Raw genomic sequence first — 20,261 nt, 5'->3', positions numbered from 1 at the left:
TACTGGCCCAAGCTTTTCCCTGCCTTCGCCACACGCAACTAGGCCTGGCCCAGCACTGGCGCGGATGATTGGGGCACGCACAGAACCAGGGGAACGGGAAGCGGTGCTAATCGAGTTGGTCCCTTGCTGCGAATAAGATTGTACACCAACAGAGCCTGCCAAGTGCAGACGGGATAGGCTTGCAGGACCCGCCGTCTTCGGTTCGGGCTTGATGAAGGGCCGTCGAATTCAAAGGTATGTAAATGGGAACGAAGGATTGCGTCGAAAAGACATTGCCGAATATCGATATAGTAGTTAATTAGCACTTCACCTTCGCGGGATAGGTGGCAATGAAAGTCGTGGGGTGCTCCTGAGCGGAATCCGTGTCGCGAAATTGCCAACCGTTTGTTTGGGGGTGTCTCTGTTCGGTTGGTTTGCAGTTTGGGAGGTCCCCCCGTTGGTTTTTGGTTGGATGCGGAGCGTCCAGCCCCCATCGAAGCGAAAGAGTGTCTCAGTGAGCGTGTGGGGTGTTGCAAACCGAAGGTCATCGAAAGCCCCGAGGGTGCAGAGTCTCTGGCGAAAAACGGTCTCGTGAGTCGTGAATGCAGAGTAATGGAAGTCCTTCGACCGTGCAGTGTTCTCGTGAATGCAGAGTACCTATTAGTAACTAGTACTGTGTTCTCGACGTGAGCGATGCATGTCCCGAGGTAGAGTAGATCCGAATGGATTCCCTTCTGCGGACTTCTCAACTCCGATGCGATCCAATCGACGAGAATCATCCGCAGTCGATAGATACTAGTTATAGTCACACGCCTCCAGAATACCGGTAGACGACGCCGTCTTTGGACATGGCAAGAACGATTCCTCCTCCTCCTCATCCTTCTCTTCGTCCTTCTCTTCATCCTTCTCTTCATCCTTCTCTTCATCCTTCTCCCCCTCCCTTAGTCACATCCGTCACATGGAGCAGCAACTTGCATGCCTTTTCCCAGATTGTTCGGGTTGTCCCGCAGATGCATATTGCCGGGAGATGAGTCTCCAGGGGAGATCCCGACGGGGGTGCGCTTGCTCATTCCCGATGGCGCAGCGGAAGCACCGTAGCAAAGGCAGATGCCAGATGGCAGATTATAGATAGATAACTGGCGATATTTATATCCCGCGAATTTCCAACTTCCAAGCTCCCACTACCCAGGTTCATCGCTGAGCGCGCATTCGGTTGCTGGCCAGCGGCCGCCCGTTTCCTGGTTTTCACCGACGCGACACAAGGCGAGCCAGTTCCCCTAACTGCCGGTGATGGTTCCGAGACACCCACGACGGCCGGAGAGATAAATCGATGTGATACCCGTCGTCGTCGGAATCTTCACTCATATCCGAGCTATCATCCTCCTCCCCACTCCACATCGGACGGTTTTCCATGTCTGGTGGTGCGATGCATGAGGCATTCATCTGTTCGATGATTCAATTGCATACCAGACACGCGTGTTTGATGATTCACTCACATACCAGACACGGGCGGGTGTGGATTCCAGTGCCGTGGGTGCAGGGCTGTTATTCGGGAGTTTTTTTCCTGCAGCTGTGTATCTTTAAGCGAAAATCTCCATTACCGAACATCAGCATGCAGATGTTTCCATCCCAGCCCGGTTGGAAAGCATGTGTTTCACCCTCAGCACAACGTCGATTCCAATGTTATGCACTGCTCCGTTAGACATGTTGTGGCTTGACGGGAGATGCGAGCCGCGCGTAGTGGTGATGTCGAGTGTTCCTTCATAAAGCCCGTATGGATGACATCACCAACAGTGCAGCAGAGTACCAAAAATCTGCGGCGCGCAGCATTGCAACACCGATTTCGTGAGCAGAATCAGCTGTGTAGAGTACATCTCGGTATGACAATGATCATCCGTGTAGAGATGGAATTCCGCAGCCGTATCGGAGAAACATGTCGACCACTAGTCACTGGGGAAACCCCGGATGTCTGTGGTGGCCAGGCATCGACGCGAGTCGACATTCCCGGAAGCCTCGGGCGAAAGACGGTTAAATCTGCACTTGCCGATTGTGAAAATCCCATTTCGGCCGGCCTGAGGTTGGGACTGTTACTTTGAGCTAGCCCCACCACCTCACTACCGTATGTTGTAAACGAGTGCGCTTTTTTTTTCCTGCGTCAATATTGTTTGGTGGTGCGAATTTTGCGCTTCGAATTTGGGGAACTGCAGTGTATGTATCCTAACTTGCTGTAGGAAGTGCTGTGAGCGCAGATTGAGTATTCAGGCCGTCTGCCTGTCGTCTTTTAAAAGTGGTGCTGACACAGCCGGTCACATCGCCTTCACAAGCTGTCACTCGTAGGCCCAGAATTCAAAGGGATGGAAAATGGTTTTTGATCCGCCCCACGTATTGCTGCTCTTGTTTTAAAACAGGTGGAAGTTGGCTCTCCGTGAAGTGTTGTTTTTGCGAGCGAGGACCGGCGTTTCGAATGGCAGAGATGTCTTGAGGACCGGCGTTTCGAATGGCAGAGATGTCTTGAGGTGCAATGTGATCCGGTAGCCTTGATTCCTGAAATACGACCTCGATGCAATAGCTCCGTGCCTATCCGTGATGTTATAAGTGCGTGAACCGCCGATGTCCCGTCTGAGTTTCAAACACCACTTCATCTCTCTGCGGAAGACACAAGTTCAACGCCAATTCTGGATCACCCCTTGGAGCCGCATGTCGATGACCTTTAATGATCGGTAGTCGTCATTAGCCTCTGATGACTTTGCGATATTGAATGGGGATATTTCCCTTCCGAATATCCAATAATCTGAAGTATGGCTTTGCAGATAGATCTTTTGCCAACACACCTCCAGGCCGGAGACGGGATCCATAAGAGAGCACACATAGAAGAAAGAGCGAGATAGAGGTTGTCTGTCTATTCGATAGATGATGATCAAGAAAGGAGAAGGGGATGGAGAAGGAGAAGAAGAAGAAAAAGAAGAAAAAGACCCCACCATGCCCGCCAACGTTGATGCCCACTACTAACCACATTCGTTTTTTCCCGCAGACAGCTCCTCCTCTCGCTCCCTGATATCCTCTCGCTCCGCCACACCGGCGTTTAAGGCTCGCCGGGGCCGTTCCCTCGAACGCCACTCACGTCCGTGTCGATGGGCGTTTACCGTAGCTTCCTTCCCTTCCCTTCCCCGCAGCTCGGTCTTGCCATCTTGGTGGGGGTAGTTGGGTTGTCAGGATAAACCATAAACCTGCAGAAGTCAGCGGCAGATGGAACTTTAATCTAATCATCTATCTATCAATCTATGTTTCGCCAATGCAGGTACATACCTCATACATGCAGACATACAGCACCCCACAGTTCGACACCATTCCCGGCTTTCGCGTATCGGCAGGTTTCGGATTGATTCCTTGCATACCTTGCCTTGCCTTTCAGCGGGAGGGAGAGACCGAGGATGGGAATGAAAACGAGAGACTGGAGTCTGGGGGCACTGTAAAGTTTACTCTTCGTGGGAAGGGAGACATGGTTGGTTCCTATAGAGTTGACGGTGGACCAAGGAAGGAACGAAGGAGGGAGAGGGTAATAGTAAAGTGCTTAACGGCTAAAGCACATACCATCGAACATGTGCACTGTGGGGACCTGCCCAAGCCCATAATCGATACAACGTCCGAAACAACGGCGAGCCAGAACATGGCAATCCAAATAGCAAGTATCATTGCTGTCTATCTATAGGGTATCCATTTCATATAAACCAAAGCTAATGTATATACATTCCGCTCCCACCGGTAGCCAAGTACTTATAACTTTGCCACCGGCGCCTGTTTCGCCGTATTCCTTGCGGAATCGACGACAACTGCTACGTGTCTACTGATCGCCACGATGTTTGAGTCCTCGTCGCAAATCACTACGTCTATATCCATACGGCCACCGCGGATTACCGAGCTCTCAATACGGCAATACAGCCATTCCCACCCTTCCTTCGGCGGTAGCGCTTTAACGTCTAGCGATAGTGACAGCGTGGGATACCAGTGTAGCCGCTTTGTCTGAGGATAGTTCTCAGGAATGGGAATAAACTTCCGCACGTTAGCCCGTTCGCGTCTTCTCACGGGATAGGCGGCGGAGTCTCACCATATCACACAAGAAGCCCAAATCTGCGACGCCAAACCGTTTGCCGGAGCCGTCATCGAGCGCCACCCACTGCTCCCTGATGCTCGGCCCCATCCCGGCACGCCCAAAACCGTACTTCCCCTCTATAGGGAAACAATACTTCAGCTTCGACGTGGCAACGCGGAAAACCAAGGAGGGATCCTGTGACAACCGCATCTCCTTGCAGTCCCGTACGCGGTCCGGAAGGTCAGGATACGCGCCCATCCCGCGCGTTTCCAGCGTCGCACCGGTTTCCCGTGAGATGCATGCGTGCGTTATGGTGGCATCGATGCAGACATGGCCGTTCTGGCGCAGGACTATGCGTACGAACGAGTACTGCCGGCCCAGCTTCAGTGGCGTGACGTGGATCGTGGCGGGCCCGATCGAGCAGCGCGTTATGAATGTGAGCGCACTGTGGATGGCGTGCGGCTGGTCGAGGGCTTTGGCGACGCTGGAGTGGATGAAGTAGTGCGTTGAGACATTGATCAGGACGGTGGTTAGGTAGCCGCCGTGCGGGACTGTGCGCGTGCGATGTAAGCGAATGATCTGCGGGACCGGTGGAGGTAAATGATAGCCTTGCCGACACCGATACACCAGTCGCTCCTCAACTGCGCGGAATAGTGAACGCCTTCGTCTTTGGTCCCCTCCTTGACCAATGTGACAGCTGCTCCTTCAACGAGAGTCGAGGGTGTAGACTGCTCCTTGGTCTCTGCAGGCGGCGCTCCTTCAGGGGTATCAATTGGTGTGCTGTAGTCGGAGGACATCATTTCGGTTTGCTGAAATATAGAGAGCAGTAGGAGGAAGAGCGTAGAGGACTGGGGGGATATTCGCTGAGCCATATTGCAGGGAGTTGACCGAACCTCGGTACACGCAGTCGGCTATTCATCCATACCATCACTCGTGTCACGAGCGCCACAGTCACATTGACCTTATGTAACTAGACTTTCCGCTCAGCCACAATATCCAACCACCAGACTGCATAGGAAGCACTCTACAAGCCACTATATACTTTTGTGGTTGGCTTTCAACGTGATGCACCGTGGTTTCAGGCTTAGGATACGGCGCCGAGTTTGTAAAGACCAGCAGCTTGGGATTATGGCACAATAGGTACATCAAGTAGCCATAATTATAATATCAGGGTTCTGACTCCCGAGATGATGAGTGTTCGCTTGTTGGCACTTGGTGACTACTATCGGAGCAATCAATTGACTACGGAAGCCGCCTGCTCCAGATGAAATCCGGGGTAATCGGGCCACAGTCCATCAGCAATGGGGGATTTCGGCCGCAGGCATGGCCATGGTCATGTCGCATCTCTATTGCTTCCGCGAACACACCCAACATGGCAAATAATACGGGGTGCCTTAGGGGGATCGCAGCAAATCTCCGCCTATTGAGCCCAGATATAAAACCGACTTCCCATCCACCTTTCGGCTCTCCTTGGCCTTAACTATCAAGAACTTCATCCACACTCATTCGTCGAACCGTCCAGCGGTCGTTCGGTTTTCGTACACACTCAGCTACCTTCTTCGCTCTTTCGACACCATGAAGTCCACCTTTCTTCTCGCCAGTATTCTGGCGTCCCTCTCACTCGTCAGCGCGCAATTCGGATTTCCAACCGATTTCACCATCACACGAACAGTCGCGGGCACTCCCACCACCACCTCGACAACCTCTACCACACCCACGCCCTCAACATCAAAGCCATCCACCACGCCGTCCAAGCCCAGTAGCAGCAGCAGCACCTCGCAGCCGCCACCGCCGCCGTCCACACCCAGCCCTTCCACTTCCACTTCCACTTCCACTTCCTCATCAACTATCCCGCATTCCGGCGGAACAACCATCATCGCAACAACGCTGAGCACAGTGACCGTTCTCCCGTCCAAACCGGTCTTCTTCCCGCTCCTCGCACCTGCGTTTCCTCGTATGCCGGCAAAGGCCGCGGCAGTCACGCGGATTTGAGACCTAGAGCTGGGGAGAACGCGTATGGTTACTATAGTACGGGCTGATGGTGAGGTGGTGAAGACGGTTGTTACTAGTGCTGCTTGTAGGCTGTGTAGGAAAGGGGGTGGCCGGCGGGTATGGCGGAAGGTGGTGTTTGAAATGCGAGGGGGTTCTGGATGGCGGAAGATTTTCCTTTCGTTTCCTTTCCTTTCGTTTGCGGTGCCGTAAGTTATCAGAGCGGCTACTGGAGTTCGAAGGTTCGAAGGACTCATACAGACGGTTTCACTTATGTATTCTACTGTACTCCTGATGCGAGATTCCAGCGGCAAACGCTCCGAACACTCCGGTTGCTACTGTAGTGATCTGTGTCACCACAGAGCGGGAAACTGGAATACGTCCTATTCGTCGAGTGCTGGCTTATGGTTCTGGTGCTTGTTATGTCCCGGCAAAGGGAGATTCTTTATGGTTTATTCCGTTTCCTCCCCCTTGCAAATACTTGAAGTGGAAGCGCGGCACATGCCCCATTATGGAGAGAAATTAACAGGTAGTTGGTAGAAAAGCACAATTCTAATCGCCTTTGTTGTCTGGTATTATTCCGTTATCAAAAGTCCGTATCCCGGCTACAACTTCGCCCCCTCCTTCTTCTCCAACCAGCCAAAGCTCAATTTCCCCCCAGCACCACTCCGAATAATCACATTCAACAAGCTGGGGCCCTGATGCTTCCAAGCCTCCTCGACGGCACTCTTCAGCTCCTCCTCGGTCTCCACCCTCCATCCTTTTGCCCCTAACCCTCTCGCGACGACGTCATATTCCGTCTCGAAGCCCAGCGCAGTCGATGGCAAAGTACCCTCCAATCTCCTCTCATCCTTCTCCCACACCTCGCGAAACTCCGTGGTGTCATCGCTGATGCCGTGGTAAACGCCCCCGTTGTTCATGACCATGATGATGATGGGCAGGCGGTACCGCGCCATGGTTTCAATCTCGGCGAGTGAGAACCCGAGTGCGGAGTCGCCTTCTATCGCGATTACGCGCTTGGGTGAGGATGAGGATGAGGGCGAGTGGTTGTATGCCATCTCCGCGGCAATGGCGTAGCCCAAGCCTACTCCCATAGTCGCGTACGTGCCTGCATCCAGCCGTTGGCGCGGGGCGGCGATGGAGAAGATGGAGCGTGAGATGTCCATCGTGTTTGCACCTTCGCTCACGTACACCAGCTGTTCTGGGGAAGCAGCGAGCTGTAGCAATGCGTCTTCGACTATGCGGAAGGTGCGTTGGTAGCTAAGGCGCTCCCCAGGAGCTGTTACGGCATCTTCTTTTACTCGTGCTTTCCGTGTGTTTGCCGTACTGCTCTCGTGGATCGCCCCTCGCCATGGCGAGGAAGATGGGTGTGCATATCCGCCTAGTTGCTCGCGCAGCTGTGCTAGCACGGCAGAAATATCTCCGATTACGGAGAGACTACTGTCGACACCGTTGCGACCGAGTTCCTCGGCACAAATGTCGACCTGTGCGATCTTGGCGCCGGACCTAAAACGCGTACCGAAATGCAGGATCCAATTCACTCTCGCACCGATTAGTAGGATGAAGTCGGCACCCTTGAGCGTGGCGGAGCGTGCTGCGGAAGTGTTGAGCGGATGAGAATCCGGTACCACGCCCTTCCCCTGTGGCGTGGGCAGGAACGGGATCTGTGTCGCGTCTACGAACCCGCGGATATCCGCCTCTGCCCGTGCGTATGCCGCGCCTTTGCCGATTATGACGAGCGGCGATTTGGACGCTGCGAGGGCGGCGGTGATAGCGCGGATTCTTTCCGGATCGGCGAGGATCTTTGGTGCCTGCTCGACGGCGGAAATGCGGCTGGGAGACGATGGGATGGGTGCTTGGATGTAGTCTGCGGGAAGGTCGACGTAGGTGGCGCCCGGACGACCATAGAAGGCGGCACGATAGGCGTCCCTGATGGCGTTGGGAAGCTGCTCGAGCGACGGTGGGCGCAGCGCAAGCTTCGTGTGCGGCGCCAGCAACGCAACTTGGTCTAACTGCTGGAAGGAGCCCTTCGTTGTACTGTCGCCTGTCGGAGCGGCGCCGGCGAGAAGCAGGAGCGGAAAGGTGGTGTTGACCATTGAGTTTCCTACCTTCACTCGTGTCAGCATTGCCGGGATAGCTAGCTAAGTAGCTATGGGTAACTGGAAGGGGAAGTACGAACTCCAGCCATTGCGTGAAGCACACCTGGTCCGCCGACTACTAGACACACACCGGGACGGCCCGTGAGGTAGCCATAAGCCGTAGCAGCGTACGAGGCAGCTTGTTCGTTCCGGAAGGAGATGAAGCGGATGCCGGCAGCGATACAGGCATCGGCGACCTCGATGACCGGAATACCGACAATGCCGAAGATCACGGGGACCTCGAGGGCACGCAGGGTCTCGGCGATCAGGTGTGCACCGGTTTGTTGTTGCGACATGGCTTGGGTGTTGTGAGTGTCCGCAGTGTGAAGGTGAAGAAGTCGGAGGTCGGTGGTGTCGCGGTTACTTACATGCAAGTGCATGGGTGTCGTGCCGGAGTAAGCACGCTCAGGCCGAGGATAATGACACAATATCATGTGACCTACACGACAATCCGCGCTCAACGTATAACTCTTGAATTGGAGGATTGTATTTACTTGAGCGGACCTTTCCGACTACCGCTCAAATGGCCAGATGTCACGTATAAGCTACAGGAGGCTATTCGCGCAATATGTAGACAGGAGTGACATTGCTCATAGAATATCACTCGAAAAACCGAGTCAATGTAACCTATCTATCGCACGTGCGTGCGGAGATCCTGATCCTGATCCAACGGAGCACCTCTTCACGTTGTTTGGTTGGCTCTCGCGGGGCAGTGCGAGTGATTCAATATGGTTATCTAGATACGATAGATACTTGGTACTTCAGTCGGACCTATGTAGAGTGCTGTCTCGGAGCTCTGAGCTCGTCCATTCCCTACGCTACGGTACACTGGACTACCTGGGATAAGTATTTATGTAAATATGCACCTACATAGAGTACTCTACCTAGTGGTCTCGAAATCACTCACGCCATTTTCGCTGGTAGGTACTTCGCGTCCGATAGGTACAATGTACATACATTCGCCGCGCGGGGGTACCGACGCCGACGACGGAGAAGGGCGAAAATTCGGAAGCAAGTACATACATCTTAAGTACATATCTCGAGTCCCAGCCTATCGGCGCGGACTACCTACCAAGTTATCACGGGAGACCGCGAATAGCTATTAGCTGTGTTCAACACAAGGTGGGCGGGGGAGGGGCGGCGCTACTGCCTTACCAGTAGCGCCGCCCCGCGCCCCGCCACCCCCGCTACCCCCGCGCCCCGCCAAAAACCACAACATAACCCTACTTGCGAAATCCCTTCTACATATGGGGCGATATCGACAGGAACGAATGCCCATATGGTAGATACATAGTTGGGTAGATAGGTATTCCGAGTGAGCGTGTTCGCCTTGGTCTGGGCCCGCACTCCGGGCGAAGTGCGGAGGGCGGACGCACGATGAAGTGTACCGTTATCACATCTGAGGGAGATACCGTACTGGTATGAATGATATGGTGTGATGTGATAGCTGAACGGGAGAGCGGCGATTGTTTACTTGGAATGGCAGCGACTAGTACCTACCTAGATAGAGTACCTACACACCCACCGTGGTTATGTACATACCATAGGTAGAACAACTTCCGCTGCTAGTGATCCTCCCATCACTCGGTTCTTCCCCACCACCACCAGGTCCACCAGCACCAGCACCACCAGCTGCACGGAGATTAGCCCGTTTGTTCCTTCGCCGCACAAATCGCTCACGGAATCTCACGGGATCGGTCGTCTACTAGGCAGAGAAACTACACAGTTTTCCATTTTCCGTAGCTCGACAACTCGTCGTCCCCCCCTTCCATGTGGAGCAGAGTGAGTATGTAATTCTCAGCCGATGGCGAGCAAAAATATGACCTCCATCAATCGCATACCGAATAATCCGAGCCGATATATGATATACCACCCGTAGGCTGTGGGCAAACTCCCACCCTCAAAAAAACTAAAAACAACCCCAAAAAACAAAAACCTCGAAATGGGGTGAGCGGTGTGTGACCCCATCTCGTCTCTACCGGTACATACTCCGATGTGTGCTCCCCCCCCAAAAAGTGAAAAAAAACCGCCGTCTCACCGCATCCTCATCGGGTGCGCCGCCGCTGCAAGACAGCGTTGAAACTTGACGCAGTCATCTTGTGCGTGTGTACATATATGTGCATGTGTGTATATGTGTGTATGTTTGATATACATACATACATACTTCCAGCTCAGCAGAAAAGCGGGCGTTAGTATCCAGCCACTGCGCCCAGAACGGGCAACTGATAGGAAGGGGAAAAGCTAAAGAAAGTGGAAGACCGAAGGGGAATTTGGAGGAAGCAGTGGCGCACAGCTCAGCGGCAATGGAGCAAAGCAAGAGGCCTCCCAGCCATTGTATGTACGGCCACCGCAGATGTAAGTAGGTGGAAAAGTAGTAGGTAGGTGGGAAAGTATATGTACCATACACATGTGTGTACATACATGGTCATGCAGCTTTCCGGATCGCACGCCGGTCCGAATCGTAACGGGACGAACCGAGCTGCCCTGCGTTGGATGTGGTACCGTACAAGGTAGCTAGTGAGGTGAAGTTTTTAAATTGCCGACCCACAGATTGGCACCGGTGTACAGCAGAATGCCGGCACTTGGTTCTCCACCCCGGGCGCTTGCTGTTTTGTCTAACCGGCGGCCACGATAAGTGGAAACATATTAGCCGGCTGCAGGGCTTTAATCTCCTTGCCAGTTGCGGCAGTGGAACTGGCAGGTACATTAAGTAGGTAAGCGCCACCGAGACTGATTGGCCGCGGTTGTTGTTTGCACCCCCCCAATCAATCTGCTGACGTCGGCCGAACTTGTCGCTTAAATTCGGGTTGATCGATCGTAAACTGCCCTGCATGCGGCTGCTGACGACACTGGATACCAAAATTCTGCATGTTTCGGTCAAGTGCAAGAGCTCACGTTACTGAGTGATACAGTGTGACCCAGCAGACCACGCATGTGGATTACTCCCAGAGAGATTCCCGGAGAGATTACCGGGTGGGAAGGGGGGACATGAAGTCCCCATCGTGAGGGGTTTTTACCTGGCAGCCTTTTCGACGCTGCGGTGACCATAGTAGAGTGGTGGTGCTCGTGCATGCTCTGCTGGACACCGTGGCCCAGGGGAAAGAGATGTGATGGTGACAGCGTACCGGTATTCAAGCGGACGATGATGAGAAGATATGCAAGTACGTATGTACTGCTGTGCTCCTAGAGTTTGCACGTCGGTTGCACGTCGATAGGGCACACATCTCATGTACGAGCATCGAAGCTGTAGTTATCCCTGCTGGAGTGTAAACAGAATGCCTTTCCGCTCACAAGTCTGACCTAGACCTGCCGCATCTTTTGCACCCGTCTTCACCACCTATCGTGCGACGCATGGAAAGCACAATCATATCATACCGACTGTCAGGATGCGGAAGCGAGCCCACTAGAGCTTCACATATGCACATGTATGATGTGTACTGTATGCCGGTAGAGTCTAACACACGCGGGTCTGCCGCCGCCGCCGAAGACTGGCACGAGAGAGAGTTGCCATGAAGAAGAAGATGAAGAAGATGAACAGGTAAAGAGGGAATCAGCCATCAGAGCGAACCTTAATACTAGATAGTAATAACCCTAGCCCTCTTTTGGTCGACCGGCGTCCCATCGGCTTTAGGGCTGACCGAAAGCGTAGCCGGCACAGTCCTTCGAGAGACTGGCCGACGCAGCGATTCCGGCTGAGGAGGACGCGGAGAGAACGCAGATGGTGTTTGCATGGTGCCACGTAGCGCAATTCGGTATCTTTGTATCGAGACCGCCGGTTGTGCTGTGGTGTGCTGATATCTCCTCTAGCACGAATGTAGAGTACGGTAGGTCGATAGGTATCAAAGGTATCAGTCTTCTCTATCGACGTACCGGTTCGAGCAGCGTCAATGTCAATGTCAACGGAACCAGATGAAGCTTACATTACCTATCCATTCCAACCAGCCCATGGCAATTCTCTCATATCAGACGGTTTATATCGAAAATCCTGATGAGAATTCGAGTGACAGCCACGGAGCCACGGCAAATGGGTTTCTGCATGGTGTGTAGTGCGAGCCCTGCGCCGCAAGCAAGATGCGGAATTATAGATCTTTGTGTCGCGGCGGCGGCGGCCCGCCGCGTGAGAGCTTGAATGAAGCACATGTTCACACCGGTGGTCCCCACAGAGGACTGAACTCGCCGGCAGTTCACTCGCAGTCGTGCTCTGCCGTGTCTCTCTTGCCCTGGATACCGATATACAGGTGGCATTGTCATTGACTGAGGATCGGATGGGAAAGTAGAGTAAGCGTGTAGAGTACAGAGTACATACCTATGTTACGGTGTGCACTGCGTGTGTCTCATGATATGGACTGCCACATGCGTTGTCTATACACAGCCAACTGCTCGCTGTGACCATTACCGTAGTAGGTGCGACGGAGAGCTGGAGTGCCCTACATACTACCTGCGTAGGGAGTAGTTTGGGCCTAGGAACCTATACGCGGTACCGGTATAGTCCTCAACTCCGGTTGAGACCCAGCAGCCCCCAAAGTCCAGCAACCCAACCCCATGTTATCTACGACTCCGAGACTCCGAGGGATTCGCGGCTTTGCGAGCACTCAGCACAGTGCACGCGCCCCCCTTTGTGCCTTTGTAGCCCCCACGTGCCATCGTAGCCAAGAAACCGACAAGAATCAACATCACTGGTGTCTCTCGCACTCTCACTCTCATTCTCTCGACGTCTCTCCTCTCCACCAGCTTGTGGGTTGAACCCGAAACCCTTGCTGGTTCCCCCTGCGGTGGGTAGAGTAGAGTAGAGTAGAGTATGTACATGTCAATCAATCGCCTCTCGCTACGCCCCCTGTCGATCTCAATACGGATGGGTATCAATCTCATCTTTACCACTATTAGTATTAACTATAGTTAGTAGTTAGCTCGTCCTATAACTGGATATAGCCAAGATCGTGGGATGCAGATGTTCAGCTGGACAAAATTCCCGCCCTTTTACCCCCCTCCCCCCTCCCCGTCGAGTCGGCTGTCGAAACTTTGTTTTCTTCTTCTTTTTATAAGCAATAAATAATGACAAATACGACACTTACTTACGGTTGAAATATTAAGTGTCCGAGACTCCGAGCCGAATCGGATTTGTCCGTCGTCGCCCCCCCCATCTTCCTCTTGACCGACTCTCCATGAGTAACCTCGGAGGGAAAGGGGGGGGGCGGCGCTGCTTATCTTGTCTTGTGTATGTACACTCAGCTAATGCTCAGCAGCGGGAATCGCACTTAACTAACACAAAACGCTCACCACTCGTGCACCATTGGCTCAGGACCACTGCCCGAGTGCAGGCCTTGCCCGCCCGCCGTATGCAATGCCCCCCTCTCCCCCCTCTCCCCCCCAGTCGCTGTCTTGTGCCTTTGGAGTCTTTGGATCGTCATCGTCACGCCTTGTGTGTATGCGGAAATCGCATGTCTACCATTACCACCACCACCACCACTGCTGGCCTCCACTGGCCTCCACTGGCATCCACTAGCCTCCACTGGCGGGTGGTGGGGCCATTCCCATTCCCATGATCTCGGTCCTGGGCCCCGAAGAGAATAGTTACTAGTTAGCACCTAGCACCCTTCGGGTGCGGGGGAGGGAATGAAGAAGAAGAAGGGGTTCGGTAAGAAGAGAGAGAGAGAAAAAAGCAGAAAGACAGTTGGGCTGTATGTAAAGTACTAGGTCAAAAGTTTTCGTACGATGGCCGTTTTACACTAAAAATGCCCATTTTTAAGTAACCAAAACCCACCCTTCACGTGGTGGAAAAAAATCGAGTCTTTCATAGAAGCTTTAGAATCGTAAGATGCATCACATATAAGAAGTCTGACAACTTTTACTTCGAATTGGTGGCGCTTGGTACGGTGTTGTGCACGGGTTGGAGAGTGATTTCGGATTTTGTATGGGGCCCCCATGCAAAATTATTGCGACAACCAGTTTCAACACCAACTTCTCTCCCATACGGCATTACTCAACCACCACCAGTTGGAATTATGTGCCGATTTCAATCGAGGTTCTCTACCTGATTTAGAAGACCTTCTAATGGCCCACATATTTTTATACTACCTTATGGTTGCTGTATCTATGGCGGGAAATGACCTGCCTCGGTGAAAGGGAAATCCGCCAAGCCACCCTACTTCGCATAAAGTAATCATCCTAGCGAGCTGGAAATCTCATTGAAGCTTTATTAGTATATATTCATGACATATGCTAATTATCAGTATTCTCTTAAGTGTGGTTGTTGTGTTATAGAGATATATGTCTGTGGTGTGGTGGCGCTTTTGGGGAGGTGTACGAAAACTTTTGACCTGGTACTTATGTAGTGGCGATGGTTGAGGTGGAGATGCTGGTGGTGGTGAAAGTTGCGGTGCCCGCGGCTGGAGGTGGAATAATCGTGGTACATAAGTATGATACATTATATATGTGATACATTATGTATCGGAAGCTCTAGACAGTACTGTACTATACACACATCATGGGTGATTTTTAGGTTACAAGAGCTTAATCTGCAACAGCTCTAATCCGCCGGTGGTGGTTGTGGTGGTGGTGCAGTGCATTGCAGTACAGTGCAGCGTCTGGAACCAGGGCGGAATAAAAATAAAATAATTTGGATCTCCCGTCATATCACATCCATCCGTTGCTCTACATATCATACTATGCCTGCTATACATATCATACCTGCGTGGACGTATGTACCTGTCTATGTACTACTCTATGTAGGTATATATACACGCTGATCGACCATGCATTCGTGCGCGCAGCAGTGGTGATCCAGTAGTATTGTAGAGCGCCTAGCGAGCGTGAGCGAGAGCTGAGAACCTGAGAACCTGAGAACCGGAGATCTGTCTGAGAAGCTGGATGCCCCAACAGAACCACGTATGTAACCTGATCTGCGACGCTGGGGGTTACTGGTTGGTTATGGTTGTAGTGATGGTGGTTGTGGTTGTAGGAGTGGTTGTTGTGGTGGTGGAGGTCGTTGTAGTCGTGGTATGTAGTGGTAGTGGGCGGTGACGGCGATGCTAACCGGTGCACATGCTTTACACTACTCCACATTGGGTACATCCGCCCAGCCACGGACTGGTACACCGCACTCTACTCTACTCTACACCGTACTCTTGATACACCGTACGACTTTCTCTTGCTCTTGCTCGGGCCCCGTTTGCTGCACTGCGAGTATCAATGTGACAATGGGTAGAGCCTCAGGAACTCTGTCACTCGTGACGCCCGCCGCCTCCCGTTCGGCATATCTGTCTTCATATGTATGAAGTTTTTTGGTTAGCTGGTTAGCTGGTTGCTCCCAATTGTTAATCACCACCACTTCCACCGCCGGCAATCTCCACCTCCAAGTACTCTGTACGTCAATGGAGCCAATCACCTCTCACCCTCCCTCACCCCCATAACTTTGATTTTACTCCTTCGAGTATAGAGTATCCCGTCTACATACAAGCGGGCACAAGTGAGAGGTTGTCGTCGTCGTCCGTCGTGGGTGAAGCACATCACACATATCACACATATCACATGTCCGTCCGTCATTCGGTGGTGTAGTTGCCATATACATACTCTACTCTACATACTCAACATATGTCGAGTGTAGAGTGTAGCACTTAACCATAGTAGATATACCTAGCGCCATGCAAGTCGACGAGTGACTTCCTTCACGTCTAGACTCTAGAGTAGCATATACGGCGGAGTATGTAGAGTAGTTAACGAGTTAACAAGCTCCGACTCTCGCTCCTCGCTTTCCGGACAGATATTCCGGCACTTGGCCTGCTGGGCGGCGCGGCGGGAAAAGTCCCCGTTGGTATTCCCCACCAAGCCCAGCTACTCTATCGTCCGGAGCATATCTACGGTATGCATCAGCATATTGTGATGGGTCGATGGTATGGTACGGTATGTACATATGCATGCATGTAGTACCTATCCCCCGGCTGGGGATTGGGATTGGGGAATGCGATTGTTGTACCGGAGATACGGATAGGAGCTTGGTATAGCCGGTCCCATTCTGTTACGTACTAGTTGGCTGGAGTGTCACATCCCCCCCTCCCCCCATCCTCCCATCCTCTCCCATCCACTCCCCTTTCCTTCTCCTCGGGATGGGGGATGGATGGACGTGAAACTCCGAGGAGGGGAGGATATGATCTCCGACTCGGTACTAGGATTAGTTCAATTCAATTAGAATCGAATCCCTGGCTGCCTAGGGCTGGGCTGGCCGGGGGGCGGATCGGGGCGTCCATCCATCCAACCCATATTCTCACCGATAGCAGCAGCAGCAGTAGCATCGTACCACGGTATCGTCCAGAGTTCACCCATCCTCACTCGCCAAGTACCGACGGGGTGTTGCATGTTCCCATCCGGATGTTTGCCTGCAGATTGGTTTTCTGCCTCTTCGGAGAGCTGCCTATACAGCACAGGGGGTGAGGTGGTGAGGGGGGGAAGGTCTGCATAGAGTCTACTCGTCAGGGCAGTCCGTCCGCTTCTTCTTTTTATTTTAAACAGCGCAAGCTAGGTACTGTATCATCGACGTATGTGTTCGAAGTTGCGTGTCGCACGCACGATTTGATTCCGCGAACATTTTTTTAGTTACCTGATGATTATTCACACACAGACCGCGAAGTGGTTGATGCGGCCGACACTGATTCCAGCAAGTGGAACAAGAAACCTCAAAGGGCCTGACCCGGATCGGCGCTAGTGGTCGAAACTAGGGGTGGGAACCCTGGTTCACTAGATCTTTGGGTTGAACTGACTGAACTTTCTGCAGCAGCAAGTACAGATTATTCACTTCCCCCCCAACACCCAACAACACTTCGTTCTTCCTTGGCAGTGTGTGTGTTTTCTGGCCTGGTTGCAATTGCCTGGACCTCATTATGGGAGCATCATAGCCTGAATGAGGGTGGAGGTGAAGACAAAGAGACAGCGCATTCTCAGCGCATTCTTGTTGAAGACGAAAGGAAAGCAAGGAATAGGAAAAGGAAAAGGGAAGGAAAAGGAAAGAAAAACCACTCACCAACTCAATGGCCGTGGAGATAGGTAGGATACAGCGGTGGGAAGAGGGAGTTAGTAGAAGGGGATGTACGCGTGGGATGATGTATTTCCACACGAATTGTGTGTCTCCAAGAGCGCCACCGGATGTATGTCCTAGCAGCTTGAGGTCGGCCGGCTTGTAGAGTAGTAGTAGAGCAGAGTAGAGTAGAGTACGTATTATCGGCGCACTCAGATGTCACCTCCCTGACCATCTACCAGCCGCACGTAAGGTTGAGCACTCACTCTACGGGCTGGGTTGAGCGAGGAAGGAAACCACGGCCCCGAACTGTCAATATCAGGTCACAATTAGTTATCGTATGAGCCGCCGGGAGTCGAGAGGAATAGAACTGCCTACTTCCCCCAAGAAATGCCTCCCCGCTTGGCATCGGCCCATATACGGTAGAGTAGTAGAGTAGCATGTTCCACCATGTACAGGTACACTGTACGCATTCGACCATATGATAGCAGGTGCACGCATGAGGCCTCCAAGACCGCCATCATTCACGTAGGGATGTTCATCCACAGAGAGCTCGAGAGTGTGATGTAATTGAACTATACGTGTTTTAGCTTCAACTCCGTACTTGCAACGCCCGGACGAAAAGAAAGAAAAAGAACGGTTCTTGAGGCGCCCACGGGGGCGGGGGGAAGGGGCGGCGAAGACATGACCAGCCGGACGACGCCTCTCACAGACAGGTAGGGCTTCACGTGTAGAGGTACATTCCCATTGTTCGCCCGGATGTGCGAATGATTGGTACGGAGGTCATCCAGGTTGAATGATGGTTCCGCACGCATGTCTCTCGATGCCCCGGGCGGGAAGCCGAGAGGGGGGGTGAAGGGACCGAAGGTAATACATACCTGCATCATACCCAACATATCGACTTCATCCAAGAATCTTCAGGCGCTCCGAATCAAACCCCACAATCGGTGAACAGCCACAGACACGAAGAGGAAAGCGGTCAAAGCGGGCGTGCGATTTGAGTCCCTCCCCTTCTTCTCTTCGTATTCCGCGTGTGCTTGTAGTCGGTAAAATAAAATAAAAAACAAGAAAAGGAATCGAAAAAGCAAATGCCGAGCATGCTATATCAGCGGAAAACATTAGCATTAGCGCTGTTTTAGCCGAACCCACCACTGTATGTAACTTACTGTATTAACCCGCATACATAGCGATGAACCGTGGTTCTGGATGCATGTGTGTGGTTACTGGGTAGCGAAATGGCTAACTCTCCGGTGCAGACACGGAGAACGGAGGTTTACCGCATGCTGTGTGGGGGGACGATTCCCTCTCGACGATGATTCTGCAGCGCAATGGAGACAATACTGTACAATACAGTGTAGTATCCAAAGCTAGCTTAGCTCCATTCCCCAAGCCCGCCGCACGTCGTCCCCAGTTCCAGTCGTCTCCCCAATCGCTGGCCCCCACCGGAGATCCACCGCATTCGTAGCGGAGGTAGCGAAGCCCGAAAGATAAAAAAATGTAAAAAACAAAACATTATATAAAAAAAACCCCCTAGAGCGTGGAGCAGAAGGGCGTGTGTCGCTGGGATCAATCTGCGTGCGTGCGTGAGCGAGCGAGCCACCACCGCAACAGGTCCGAGGGGTGAAGAAGTCTCGAGCCAGTTCCATTGGAGAAGCCGCTCTCACTAAGCGTAGCCAAGTGAATGGGACCTTCCGCCCCAGCTGAGGGCCATGCTTCACTGCTCCTGGCGCCCACCCATCTTGCGGATCGATCACGAATCGTTCAGCAGCAGCATAAATACAACCGACATGACAGAGATATGTGCGTGCTGCTACTGCAGCCGGCTGGTTGAGTCTGGGGGCGACGCACCGCAGATCGCATTCGGTTATCAATATTATTTGCGAGGTTTATTGACTCCCCATGCGTTGCCTTAGTCTGGTGGTAGTCTCGAGCTGTTGGTGGTGGTGGAGGACGTTGTCATGTGAAGTGAGCGACGTCCGGTATCTACCATACTCGAGCCAGGAAGCGCCAAATCCCCAGAGCTGTGGAGAGTAGAGTATACTCACAAGGCCGGAAATTTTGCGGGCCCCCCCTACAAAGATATGATCTGAGATTAGATCTGTGGCTTCGAGTGGCTCAACCGTAGAATCTATTATCTCACATAGGGGTAATTGCTCATTCTCAGCCACTGATCTAATCTCAGATCATATTTTTGCAGGGGGGCCCGCAAAATTTCCGGCCTTGTGAGTAGTAGCCATCTCGTTCTGTTGCCATGTGAATCATGTCTTGATCACATAGCACAAAGCGATTAGAGTCCTCATGGTCGGTTTCTGCGGCCTCTGTGGTCTTCTTCCCCCGCCAAGAGTGTAAAGGTTTTGGGTGTCTTTATCTCTTCCCCCCCCATCAGACTTTTTGGTGGTGAATAGGCCTCAAAACGATGCATCAGAAAAGACATGTCTCCCTTCGCACCCACTCGCCCTCTCCCACCGAGCGGTTTGCGGGGCCTCCGTGATTTGCCACCGGTAAAGCCCCATCTCATCACGAGAAGCCCGTGCAGGCCTCAGCTCGCAATTGGTGGATGGGCTCATCGGCTTCCTAGCCCGCAACTTCGGGCAACCGCAACGGAAGAGAAAAGAGAGAGAAGTGAGAAGTAAGAAGTGAGAAGGGAGAGGGAAGAGAGAAAGCTCAGACATCGGTACTTCACTAGCCGCCGAAAATGGCTACGAAACATTCTCTCTGTTATACCGACTCGAGCTCTCATGTAGTAGTGCTGTTTCCCCTCCCCAATCGATCGATAGACCCGCACCCTGGCCCGAGCGTTTGGCCCAAGCGCGCACCACCCACTTTGATGACGGCCACCGCTGGAGACAGCCGACAGCAACGGGAATAGTAAAACCACATAGCTGCGCCGCCGAATTGTAAATCAGGGTAGGCAGGCTCGCAATCGATGTGTGAGCCCATGACTCGGCATCCAGACCAGCTGGAATAGCTAGATAGCGCCGGCTTTGCGCCTCGAGGGAGATCAGTGCACCCTACGAGCAAGAGGACGACGAAAAAAACGAATTCGCTGGCACAGCGG

The 20,261-nt window shown here is 52.7% G+C and overlaps 3 protein-coding genes across 3 annotated transcripts; 1 reads left to right on the top strand and 2 right to left on the bottom strand.

Annotated features, from left to right (window-relative positions):
- Positions 1-3,605: 3,605 nt before the first annotated feature.
- Positions 3,606-4,953, bottom strand: BZA05DRAFT_384635 (thioesterase-like superfamily-domain-containing protein). Its single transcript, XM_051482334.1, has 3 exons — positions 4,683-4,953; positions 4,085-4,620; positions 3,606-4,029 (listed from the first exon to the last, which is right to left on the bottom strand). The coding sequence occupies exons 1-3, from the start codon at positions 4,939-4,941 to the stop codon at positions 3,754-3,756; spliced, it is 1,071 nt and encodes a 356-aa protein (XP_051343477.1). The 5' UTR covers positions 4,942-4,953; the 3' UTR covers positions 3,606-3,753.
- Positions 4,954-5,644: 691 nt separating this feature from the next.
- Positions 5,645-6,061, top strand: BZA05DRAFT_441038 (uncharacterized protein; the record flags this gene model as incomplete). The annotated part of the gene is made up of 1 exon (XM_051486637.1): positions 5,645-6,061. One exon carries the CDS (start codon positions 5,645-5,647, stop codon positions 6,059-6,061), a length of 417 nt encoding a protein of 138 aa, XP_051343476.1.
- Positions 6,062-6,524: 463 nt separating this feature from the next.
- On the bottom strand, positions 6,525-8,571 carry BZA05DRAFT_367302 (thiamine pyrophosphate enzyme, N-terminal TPP binding domain-containing protein). Its single transcript, XM_051481561.1, has 2 exons — positions 8,238-8,571; positions 6,525-8,166 (listed from the first exon to the last, which is right to left on the bottom strand). The coding sequence occupies exons 1-2, from the start codon at positions 8,490-8,492 to the stop codon at positions 6,664-6,666; spliced, it is 1,758 nt and encodes a 585-aa protein (XP_051343475.1). The 5' UTR covers positions 8,493-8,571; the 3' UTR covers positions 6,525-6,663.
- Positions 8,572-20,261: the final 11,690 nt, after the last annotated feature.

The sequence above is a fragment of the Tricharina praecox genome, assembly GCF_024521635.1.
Source record: "Tricharina praecox strain CBS 144465 chromosome Unknown BZA05scaffold_2, whole genome shotgun sequence".
In the NCBI taxonomy this organism is placed as follows: domain Eukaryota; kingdom Fungi; phylum Ascomycota; class Pezizomycetes; order Pezizales; family Pyronemataceae; genus Tricharina; species Tricharina praecox.
The sequence above is the reverse complement of the archived record's forward strand: the minus strand, read 5'-3'. Positions and strand labels throughout refer to the sequence as shown.